The 12,229-nt window shown below is 38.9% G+C and overlaps 2 protein-coding genes across 4 annotated transcripts; both read right to left on the bottom strand.

Annotated features, from left to right (window-relative positions):
• Positions 1-1,088: 1,088 nt before the first annotated feature.
• On the bottom strand, positions 1,089-6,240 carry LOC120490774 (intracellular hyaluronan-binding protein 4). Of its 2 annotated transcripts, XM_039688201.2 has the most exons (8): positions 5,820-6,240; positions 5,538-5,646; positions 5,314-5,460; positions 2,257-2,328; positions 2,067-2,150; positions 1,765-1,930; positions 1,504-1,689; positions 1,089-1,348 (listed from the first exon to the last, which is right to left on the bottom strand). In XM_039688201.2, the coding sequence occupies exons 1-8, from the start codon at positions 6,070-6,072 to the stop codon at positions 1,304-1,306; spliced, it is 1,062 nt and encodes a 353-aa protein (XP_039544135.2). In that variant the 5' UTR covers positions 6,073-6,240; the 3' UTR covers positions 1,089-1,303. The 2 variants fall into 2 exon arrangements, with proteins under 2 accessions (XP_039544135.2, XP_039544136.2); XM_039688202.2 differs by lacking the exon at positions 2,257-2,328.
• Positions 6,241-6,789: 549 nt separating this feature from the next.
• On the bottom strand, positions 6,790-12,022 carry LOC120490773 (uncharacterized). Of its 2 annotated transcripts, none has more exons than XM_039688198.2 (4): positions 11,691-12,022; positions 10,345-10,483; positions 9,154-9,654; positions 6,790-8,492 (listed from the first exon to the last, which is right to left on the bottom strand). In XM_039688198.2, exons 1-4 carry the CDS (start codon positions 11,868-11,870, stop codon positions 7,036-7,038), a joined length of 2,277 nt encoding a protein of 758 aa, XP_039544132.2. In that variant the 5' UTR covers positions 11,871-12,022; the 3' UTR covers positions 6,790-7,035. The 2 variants fall into 2 exon arrangements, with proteins under 2 accessions (XP_039544132.2, XP_039544134.2); XM_039688200.2 differs by having other exon boundaries at positions 10,345-10,480.
• Positions 12,023-12,229: the final 207 nt, after the last annotated feature.

Raw genomic sequence — 12,229 nt, 5'->3', positions numbered from 1 at the left:
AAGACTAAAACAGCATGTATCATATGACTACACTAAGACAAGTCTCTTGAGAGTGTCAGAGCAATCAAGAGGGACAGTGGAGCTGAAAAATAGTGAATTCAGCAGATGAGAGTTTCTCTCACTACTGTCCATTTCCTCATTGAGGAATCTGATTCCAGAGTTCACTGCTGCCAGGCTTGCAGGACAGAGCTCCCTGGTTCTTTTCAACAAGATTGGCAGAATGTCTAGAAAACTGCCAAAATCTATAGTGATACACGGTGAGTTGGAGGAAACAGACCACTGTAAATTTAATTTCCTTTCACTATATGACTAGCAGTGTGACATTCCATCACCAACCAAAGCCCCGTGAGCTTCGAGGAAACTTGTCGACACACACACACACAAACACCAAGCAGTATTTCCTGACATCAGAACTTTTTCCAAGTAATTTTTCAAGCAGTGGGTGACAGTATGAGATCAGTGATCCAGTTTTTCACCACGGCACAAGGGAAATAGCACAAGGAGTACAATGGACATCTGGCCACAGTATAGCACAAGGGTCAGATTTCTCTTATTCTCTGGGGTGTTATGCCCCCTGGTGGTATAGTAAAGAACTGTACTGAAAAGAGACTGATATCACATGGTTTATTTGGAGTTACCAGTGTCAAAAAAATCTCTACCCATCTCCTATATCCATCAACACTGTGTTCTCGAAATAAACATTAAACTTAAATTGATCTTGACCTTCCTATTCATATCATAAACACACACTAATGTTCAGAAGTTATTACAGTTTATTAACTGAATGTGCTCCTCCCGAACACAAAACATTCCTCAGAAATTTTGGACTCAATTCATATGGATTAGTTATGTGATTTCTTTATGAACTTTTTAAAGCATTAAAGTGGCAGTCGCATGAACTGTTAGAGAGGCAGAAATCGCTCAAATTTTATTAAGAAAAAAATCTGTGTGTTCAGAAGAACAAAAAAAATATACGGGATTTGGAATATCATGAGGGCGAGTAAATTGGGTAACTAATCCTTCCATATTATGATTGACAACATTCTTAACATATTTGGGCAATAAAGAATTCACTCAGCACAGGTGAATGCCTTTAATAGCATGCTTTATTTTTGGACAAACCATCTCCAGCCTCAATATTAAATCCAATGAAGTGGAAAAGTTGAAGAATTATTAACAAGATGACAATTACAGTAAATGCCACTAAACAACTTTCTTTGATCATTTTAAGTACACACTGCTCATTTCAGTGTTACCAACATGGGTTGCAGTATAGTTTGATCTTCACTCTTCCTCTGGAGTACTAAGCCAGTGCAGGGAAATCATCTGGATCATCTGGATTTGGAGCCTTAGGAACACCAAAACATGAATTAGCCCAAAACCACCAATGTCACATTATCTCACAGCATGAACACCAAGCTGGCTTGTAAGTCTTGCATTTCACAGGACTATGTTGTCTTTGCATGAGCAAATTCTGATGCAAGCAATTCAATATTAACTTACAGATTCAAGTTGCGGTGGAGATCTTTGGGATGGCATAGAGGGAGCCCCACGGCCACGACCACCTCTTCCACCTCTCCCACCGCGAGAGGGCCGAGCCAGGCTGCCAAAGTTGATCTCCATTTGACAGGTAATGTCATTGGCTGGGCGACGAAAAACCACATCCTCTTCATCAATGCCATTATGTTTCTAGAAAGAAAGACCTACAATTAAAAGAGCAGAACTGCACCCAACAAACTCTGAGCCAAGAATGAGACTCCATACCTGAAGGAGTTTGGACTTATGGATAACCACGGCCTTGGACGGGACAGGGGTGTCTGCCTTACGAATCTTCAGCTCTACCTTGGGCCTGCTTTGCTCTTGTAGGGCTTTCCACTCATCCAGTGTCATCTCTATAGCAACCTCAATCACTTCCTCAGTCTCAGTTGGTCTGTAGGACGAGCGATCATGCTTCCTTTAACATCCATTATGACTTAATGTAGAAGTTCATAAAGCCAGCACATAATAGTACCAAGCATTATGGGTTACAACTACAAGATTATTTCCTGCAGCTGTATGAAACAGACCTGTTTTCTCCATCAGTTGCAACTACCTCTTGGGTCTCCTCAGTTTCAACAACCTCCTCACTAGGTGACCCCTCTTCAATTTCACTACAGGACAGAAGGATGACAACCATTTTAAATGGAGGGGGAGAAAGTTAAACTAAGAAAAGTATTCCAATCTGACATGATATATAACTATAAAATGTGAAGTCACCTCATTTGGTCTCTCATAGAGCCCCAGTTGCGAGATCCACTGCCACTGCGCTTCTCTTCCGAACGGACACTCCTGATTTTTAAGTAATGTCTCATTTACCAGAAGACATTGCGCACACAGGTTTTAAAAGGGGTCATTTGATGCTTTTTCTTTTTTTCTTTAGTGAAACATATGTTATTGTGTGTGTGAGATCTGTTACAAAGCGGAGACTCCCACAAAGGGATTTATTATAACAGATCACCGCTCTAAAAACCTTGATCCAAGCCCAGATATTAAAGGGATAGTTCACTTTGAAATTAATTTGATATGTTTTAGCTTACCTCAAGGGCATCCAAGATGTAGGCATCTTTGATTCCACAGTATTTTCAATTTTGACATTTTTCAGTCAAACCGTTGTTGTCTTATCAGTCATACACTGGAAGCAAAGGGGGTCCACCAAAAAGCATGCACAGAGAAGTCAAAATTAAAAATTATTTAATGACTCGTAAATGTAAATACACATTTATTGCCTAAGACACGAAACGAGCGTTTTTTGTGAGAAAACGAACAGCATTTATATTGTTTTTACCTCGTGTAATCCAAGTGATCTGAATCAGTTGTTCAATGTCCAACTGAACCGAACTGAATCAGTTCAATGTTACGCCGGAAGGGATCGCTTGCGTGTGACGTCACTCAATATTTGCACGGAGATTTCGGAAGTTTTACCTTTTACTAAACATATTTAGATATACCGAAATCGTCTTCCATTGCGGTTTCCCATATAAATATTCTAAATACGTTTAGAGAAAATGTAAAACTTCCAAAATCTCTGTATAAACAAAGAGTGACGTAGGCACGCAAGCGATCACTGCCAGCACATGCGCAGACCGAAGCACCCGTGCTGTCAGATCATTTTGTCATGGCTATGATTACAAGAGGTAAAACGATATAAATACTGTTCGTTTTCTCACACGAACCGCTCATTTCGTGTCTTAGGCCATCAATGTGTACTTGCATGTACGAGTCATTAAATCATGTTTAATTTTGACTGCTCTGTACATGCTCTTTGAGGTGAACCGACTGAGGACCCCCTTCACCTCCAGTGTATGACTGACAGACAACAACGGTTTGACCAAAAAAAAAAAAAAAAAAGTCAAAATTGAAAATGCTGTGGAAACAGACACGAACATCTTGGATCCCCTTGAGGTAAGCTAAAACAGATCAAAAATTAATTCCAAAACCAGCACATGTCAGGTTACAATCGGCAGACCAGTCCAGTATCCAACAACCAGCTCAAGCGAGCTCACAATTTGGGGACCAGTCTGGCATCGAACAACCAGCCCAAGTCAGCTTAAGATCTGTGGTCCAGTCTGGCATCCAACAACCAGCCCAAGACAGTTTGCATTGCGTGGTCTAGTCTGGCATCCAGCAACCAGCCTAAGTCAATTCAGCTAGACCCATCTGGCATCTAACAACCAGCACACGCCAGGTCACAATCGACTGACCAGTCTAGCATCCGACAATCAGCCCAAGCTAGCTCATAATTTGTGTATCACATAGACAACATATTGTGTATGTACTCAAAAAAATATACAAGTTTCTGTATATATATATAAAATGTGTATGCGTGTGTGTGTATATATATGTATATAAATAAAGTTGTCCTCTGAAGAGGGGGGGTGGAGGTGGGTAAAAAAAAAAAAAAAAAAAGAATTCCAAAGTGAACCATCCCTTTAGTTCCTCAAATGTCAGTCACAATGTGAAACATCAGCATAATGTAGAGAGAAGACAAGGCTTCGGTGAATTGCAGTGTTGTGATGTTGTGGAGACCGCTTTGTTTGGCCTTCCAAAGACAGATGAAATTAGGAATCTGATGTTAATATTTAAGCCTATTAAGTTAATATAAAAGTAAATTACCAATGCAAAACTTTCTGCTCAAGTTGTGCTTGCTTCCCATCGTTCAACTTTATAATCCATATAAAACATTTTTTTTTTTAAACTTGGGCTCAAACTGATACGGTAAAGCCAATGACATTTAAAGCGTTTACAACTGTTTAAAGCTGAAGCTTACAATTATGGTACAGGGTGTTACTTTTCAGACAAGCTTGAGGTGTTTGGCCAATCAGCACTCTGAGCTTTAGGGATGGAGGGGCTTTGTAGAACTGTGCACATTTCAGACAGACAGGGAAAAGAGGAGCTGCAAATGTACAGTATGTGAAATCTTTTTAAACATTAAATCAAGTAATGAAGCATCATATGAACCCTTTTAGCTTTCAGACATTAATTCCCAAATTCTTTAAACCAGCAGGTTCCAAATAATTATGAAAATAAAAAAAAAGGTCAGAGATAAGTTCTTAAATGGTTACAGAAATAGAGGTGGACAATGCAATTAACCATATAATTGGGGGATAGTTCACCCAAAAAGGTAAACAGACATTATTTGCTCACCCGCAAGTTGTTCCAAACCTGTATGAATTCCTTCGTTCTACTGAACAAAAATAGATATTTTGAAAAATGTTAGTAACCAAACGCTTGAAGGAAGTCACTGACTGAATGAGGTGGGGTCCATCACTGTTTGGTTAACCATCTTGTTTAAAATTTTTATTTAGTGTTTAGCAGTACAAAGTAAATTCATACAGGTTTGGACGTTGAGGGTGAGAATGTCAGAATTTTAATTTTGGGGTTAAAGGTGACGTGACTTCTTGTTGATGTTTAAAGTATTTTCAAACTAAACAGAGGCTAGATAGACCCTCCCTCCTCATCTGCACACTGACCCCCAGGGCCTTCTTGTCAGTTATTGGCTGGAACAGTTTGTTTCGCAGCTTGTTTTTGTTGCCATTTGAGGAGCCTGGGTTGTCTGCATAGACCACAGTTTTTTACAGCGTGTTTAAGGGAAAGGTGGCTAGCGGATCGTGATGTTTGCTGTATGTGACAAAACATGTTTTGGCCTAAAAAACGTGTGACATCGCTTAGAGCACGTTTAACTAAGGTCTAGATCCTATATCGAAACCAGATGCCAACCACTAAGTTTTTTTGTTTTAAAAGACATTTAAATGACAGTAAAGAATCACTCCTCACGTCCGGTCACTGCCACTGTGTCGTTCGAACTCCCTCTTTCCTCTCTGATCAAATCCGTCATTGGATCTTGGATATCCTGGACCTCGTGCTCCTCGTCCACGCCCAGGACCTCTTCCTCTGCCAGGCCTGTCCAGCACATCCACAGGCCTACACAGAGAAAAAGTTAGATTGAGTGGCACACAAAATAATTCCGAAATAGTAGCAAACTAAAGCAAAAGTTTTACCTCTCAACAGAGAAACTGAGGGGGGTGTCGGCGTCGTTAAATTTGCGCTCAAAAGTCACGCGTCTCTCGATTCGCTCCTCAACTTCTCCACGAGCAAGGCGGACTTGGCCTAGAAATTTGGACAAAACATGCCATAAACATATGAACACTTGAAATGCCTAAAACTCAAGCAACTAGTGAACACCATTCAGATTCGTCTAATGGTTAATTAAATCTTTAACTTCGTTAATCAAATTGGCATGCTGCGTCGAGTAACATTACCCCGCCCTTCACCTAAGTTACCTTGTCCACCTCCAACTGCTGGAAGAACAATTGTCCTGTCCCTTTGAGACTCCTTTTTTCCAGGTTTAGTCGTGGTTGAAGTTTTCTTTTGCTCCTCTTTCTTCTTCTTCTGCTGCTGCTTTTTCCCTACCCCTGCCGCAAATAAGATGTCGAAAGGGTCGGATTCATCGTCGAGCAGCTGGCCGAAACGATTCGCAACGGCGCATCCATACCCCTCATTAGCCATATCCTCCACTAATGTTAACTCCTTCATATCTTTCGATTATTGTGAAGAAAACAATCGACTAGATATCATCGAAGGATCAAAAAAAAGTTCTGCTTATCGCCTGAAGAGAAAATGTAGACTTTAAACAGAGCCCATTGATGAGGTCTAGTCAGTGAACACCACTAACCGTCAGAAGTGACGTTCATGAAATTGAAATCAGGTTAATAAAAGGAATTAGTCCCCGCCCCGGAAGTCCACTTAGTTTTCAGAACGCCCTCGTCAATATTGACAACCCATTCAAATTATTATTTGTTGTATTTGTGACTAGATATGTGAAATTATAACTTTTAGGACAAAGATAAATATATTGTCAATCCAAAATAAAATTGGTACAATTTCTGTTTGTTCATTTCCTCAGTTTTACATTTCATAACGTAGCAGTCCCATACAACAACAAAAAGTTGTGCAATAAATTAGATCAAGCAAACTTTTAAGATATCTAAGGGAATGATTGCTGATAAACTAACTTCCCAGAATAAATAAAATGTTAAAACGAGATTTAAAAAAATGTACACTGTTAAAATTACTTACATTAACCGGTCCATCTGTGCAACGCAGAGGATTGTGGGATATCTTAGATCTAAAAATCGACCAGGGTAAGGTATTTTAGAGGAATAGATTAGCAAACACTATATTCAGACATGACGTTTATATTTAATGAAACAAAATTATTTCATAATACATTTAACGTTAAGACGACAGAGATGGTTCTTCATGATGTTTTTATTGCCATCACACACAAGCATTGATTCCCAGTCCTGCTTTGAAAATATAATTGTTCACACAATTAAAAAAAAACAGATGCTTACACACTTTTGTTTAATTCGGCTTGCCAATTAAGACCCGACAGATCATAAGCTATGAATATAATAATGATATGCATTACATAAACTATGTCAAACAGCCCTGAACATGAGATGCAATGTTTGGTCTTGCAAAAAAATGAAGAATTTACATGGTATATTTACATTTATGTTGCTTAAGATTTCTATGATCCACAAACTTTTTCCCACAGCTCTCACAACTGAATGACTTTAGACCGGTGTGTACTCGCTGATGGGTCCTCAGATGCACAGCCTGATTGAATGTCTTACCACAAACATCACAACCAAAAGGTCTCTCTCCTGTATGGATTCTCATGTGCATCTGAATACTGCTCGAATACCCAAACCTCTTTCCACAAACCTCACAACTATACGGCTTTTCCTTCGTGTGAACCCTTTGGTGTACAGTTAGAGCGGCTTGTGAGTAGAACTTCTTTTGACAATGTTCGCAACTGAACTTCTTCAGCAGAGGACTCACCAGTCGCTCATGATGCTTCTCTCCTGTGTGTACAAGCATGTGCTGATTAAGAGAACTGGGGAATATGAAGGCTTTATTACAGATTGAACACACACAATCCCTCCTTCCTGCGTGAATGATTCGCTTGTGCCTTTTCATGTAGTCTGAACTGGTAAATCCCTTACCGCAAACGTCACAAAGGAATGGTTTGCTTGAAGTGTGTTTGTGCATGTGCATCTTCAGGGCGTACGCTGTGGTGTACCTTTTCAAACATATCGGACAACCGTACTGCTTCACTCCCGTGTGACCAGCTCTGTGTCTGTTGAGGTTTCCAGACGTGGCGAACTTCTTGTCGCATACGTCGCATGCGTATCGCTTTTCCCTCGTGTGCACGAGCATATGCGCCTGCAAGTGTTTGCGAGCACTGAACCGCTTGTCGCAGAGTTCGCACGGATACTCGTAGGTTTTCTCGATGTGACTCTTCTGGTGATTTTTCAGATATCGTTCACAGCTATAAAACGCCCCACATATCTCGCAGCAGTAGGGCTTCTCACCGGTGTGTAGCGTTTGATGATCGAGCATGTTATTTTTAATTTTGAACTGCTTGTCACATACGGGACAGCTGTAGAGCGTTTCAACTGCTCTGCATCTGTGTCTGCCGAAAGAACGCTTGCCAGGAAAAACCTTCTGGCAGTGTGGGCAAGCAACCGTCTTTTCCGCCGTGTGAAGACGCTTGTGCTTTTCCAGGGAAGCCTGAAATACAAAAGACTTGGAACATATATCACATTTGAATAGCTGAGCTCCTGTGTGCATCGCCGCGTGTCTGATGAGGCAGCTTCTCATAGTAAAGCGTTTATCGCAATGCGAACATTTGTAATGTTTCACGTGAGCCCGAACGTGGTTGATGAACTTCCACCTCAGTTCAAAACACTTCCCGCAAGTTTTGCAACGGAACAAACCATCATTTGATTGCTTTATCATTTCTGTGTTGGGTGTGGCGTTGGGCTGAACGTCTGCATTTTCGATGGTAATATTCAAGCCTTGCACAAGCGATTCGGTTGCATACTGACTGCTTTCCAAGACAGCACAAGATAAGTCTTCGTTGTCCAAGTTGTTTTGTAGAATTTCTGTAAGGAGAAGAACACAGAGGATGACGTTAAGTGAAACAAACTGGAAAAGATAACATTTCTACATTTTCTTTTATATGGAAAATTGCTCGTTCAGTATTGTTTAATTGAAATTGAAAACCTGCAATGAAAAACACTGCAATTGCTTCATTATCACTGTGTCTGTACCTGACGTGACTAAAGAACCCATTATAATCAGTGATTCTGTTTACACTGGACGCAGTGCGATGCCTCAACAAATCCCCGACAGTAACTGACATGCCATTGTATTTATGACGTACTCCAAGTGCTCATGCTACTTCTGAAAAGAGGGACAAATGGATTTTCAACGGTTCTTTAGTCAAATACAGCAGTGTAGACAGATTTTAGCTGTTGCATGTCGTATTCTCGTTGCTTGATAAACTTAAGGTTGAGCCACTGTAGTCACTTGGATTATTGTAAGTTGTAAAAATGTCTTTACTAACTTTCTGGGCCAGCAGATGAAATTACATAGCAGCATATGAAGGAGTGAGAAAGCTCTCAGTTTTCATTAAAAATATCTTAATTTATGTTCAGAAGATGAACGAAAGTCTTACGGGGTTGGAACAACATGAGTACTGACAGAAATTTCATTTTTGGGTGAACTAACCCTTTAAGCACAGCATTTGAAACCATGTCTTACCTTGAGTGGTGACTTCTAGTGTTTCCAGGGATGTATTGACACCATCACAGGTTTCGAGCTGCACAATGAATTCTTCTTCGTGCAGAGTGGCTTCGAACTCAATACTCACTTCCGGAGTCGTGTGAAATCGCTGGTGTTTCATCAAGCATTTCATCATTTTGAAAGTATTCCCACATGTCAAACAATTGAAAGGTCTTTCTTTGTGTAAAGCATTGTGAATGTTCAACAGGGCCAAGTCATTGAAAGATACTCCACAGGACTCGCAAATGAAAGGCTCCCGTCTCCCCTCTGCAGCTGTATTTGTGCTTGTGGAAGGTTGGCTTTCACTCAAACCCACATTGCCTGCCAGAATCTTGGTGGGTGCAGATGGCAGCTGTTGGTACTGATTATTTGCTGCTTGTCTAGAGTTTTCCTGACGTTCTGATTCCAATTCATAATCCTTGTTCTTTTCAAGCCCAAGAAGCACATTATTTTCAGGCTCAGGTGTGGCTGTTTGACCCTCTGTGAGAATACAAAAAGATAATAAAAAAAAAATAATAATATTTTTTTGTTTTTTGTTTTTTGATTACCATCCTGAAAATCTTAAAATCATAATATATACCAACACACAATACATTATTAAAACAAACTGTATTATAATAATAATAATTATTATTATTATTTTAGGAATTAACAAGCAGGAATCTTGTAATATGGTTAGGTAGATAAAAAAAGATTTACAGTACAAGTATTTCTGGTCATCTTTTTTATGAATTGATCAAATTTTTACCAAGAGTGCAACAAATAACCTTCTGCACACCATTCTAGAAGAGATGAATAATCAATAAACTAGAGAACTATATATATTTATCAAACTTACTTGAAAGATATACATCAAATATTTTTGCCAAGGTTTTGGTTCAAGTTGGAGATTAAAGTCACCATAAAACAGAAGTCTATCAAAATAACTTCCCCTCCTTATTGCATAGACATTTTTTTCTCTTTACCGATGACGATCATCAGTATAAAGAAAAGATGTCTATGCAATAAGGAGGAGAAGTTATTTTAAACAAAGATTAAGTAAATAAATATAAAGGCACATGAAATAAAAAAAAATATGATGTACACAGATAAATCATTAATAATAAACACTACAATATTCCATAAAACATCGGTATTGATTTCATTGTGACTTTAAGAATAAAGACATACCATTTTGTTTGTCTAGTTTTGACAGCTGAGACTTTGCTGTAGCTTCCAATACTTGAGCTGAGATGCGATCATGAATCAGTTTCACCATTGTCTCTATTGTGGCTTTACTCAACAGCTCCATGAATGCAGCAAACTCCTTCTGAAATACAAAGAAATGTATTGCATCAGATTTTAGTTGTATTGTAAAGCACTTTGTGTCAACATGGAGTTGCGTTGAAAGTGCTTTATAAATAAAGAAAAGAAAGACAAAGAGATCAGTTGAAATGTAGTTATTTGCATGCACCTATTACAACTTGCTGTATGTCAAAAAGCAGGGTTTGATTAAAATAAATGACTTTTGTTATACTGTCTTACAATAATTACTTTCCATGAACAAAATCCCTAGGGATCCCTAGAGAACTGCAATGTAATGTTGTCTTTTGTTTTCAATGCATTCTGACTAGAACAAGATGCCCAAAGGACAAACATGTTCAGTGGTATCCACCTGTTTGAGTGTAAATATCCTGCTTCAATGTCCTCAAAAGACATGAATTTCCAATCACTTAATATGAGTGAACACCGACAGACACAAAAAGCAATGTTGCATATAATGTAAATCACCAACTCTAGTATTCAGTTGAATGAATGAGACAACATGATGTTTTCTACACCATCTATTAAATTGTCAATTTGTCATCACGTCGCCTTGCACTGGTGACAAAACTTTTTTCTATTAATGCAGTATTGATTGTGTTTTTGTTTTTGTTGTTGCTAGCTGCCTAGGACCAAAAGGGAAAATCATGTAAAAACATCAAAAGATTTCTTTACAACTTGTGTGATGAAGGTGATGACTATCATTTATTTTGACACATAAATTAAAACCTTGCCAAGCACATATGACTGGGCGTAGGTCATGGAAATCATTTTTCAAATATATCTGGCATGTTGGCAAGTAGGTAACGTATTCAGTCAAAACACAGTAGTATGGTTTCTTTACATGTCATATATCAAAAACAATTTAGAACTGACTGTCTAACGTAATCATCTCTGGTTAACTCAATGTGAGGCATTCTTCTGTAATTATCAGTTTTAATTGTATTTTAAAACAAGCAGGAATTTAAGACAGGTTGCAAGTTTAAAAGGTTTATTATGCTTATAAAATAATTACATTCAATATGGACTTAATATATTCGTTAATCTGTGCACTCTTCATATGCCAGTTGCAAATACAACGTAAACAACAAGCCAGGCAACATCGTGTTGTTGTAATAAAAAATGGACCATAGACTGAAAAAAAAAAGTAATGGACCATAGACTGTAAAAAAGAGGAATGGACACTTAAAATGCTTTTCTACACTAGAACTTACAGTTTTGGCTTGATTCGCCTGTTTAAGTCTGTTTTTGTTCACTGCAGTCCCCTTGTTGCGCTTCCACTCTTCAGATAAGACAGCCGTCAAGTCAGAGAGATGTTTGCTCAACTCCGACACGACACTTTCAACTAACACCCCCATAACGGAGGACAGTAACTCGTGAATTACTGCCGTCATGCTCAAGGATGATTTTCTCGGCACTTTACTCCCAAAAATATGCGTACTGCCTCATTACATACAATATGCAGGTTTAAAACGTATCCTTGCTAGCCCGATTAATTTGCTTGCTTGTGGTGTGTGAACAAACGGAAGGAAATACGTCTCTCAAACTAAAATCCAGAATGGAGTTTGTTTTTTTTTAATAGCAGTACTGCCATCTAGAGGGTTGGAGTTATTAGTACGTTTTACCAAAGCCAGTCTACGGACTACAGTCATATTAGACTTTCTCTGGTTTTACTTAAAGTGGGGAAGTCAAATGTTTTATTCCTTCTCTGGAAAGCATAAAGTCTCTACATTTCTAAAGCGAACTGAACGTT

This window comes from Pimephales promelas, chromosome 19 (genome assembly GCF_988280905.1).
Source record: "Pimephales promelas chromosome 19, fPimPro1.hap1.1, whole genome shotgun sequence".
NCBI lineage: Eukaryota > Metazoa > Chordata > Actinopteri > Cypriniformes > Leuciscidae > Pimephales > Pimephales promelas.
This window is presented reverse-complemented; position numbering and strand designations above follow the sequence as displayed.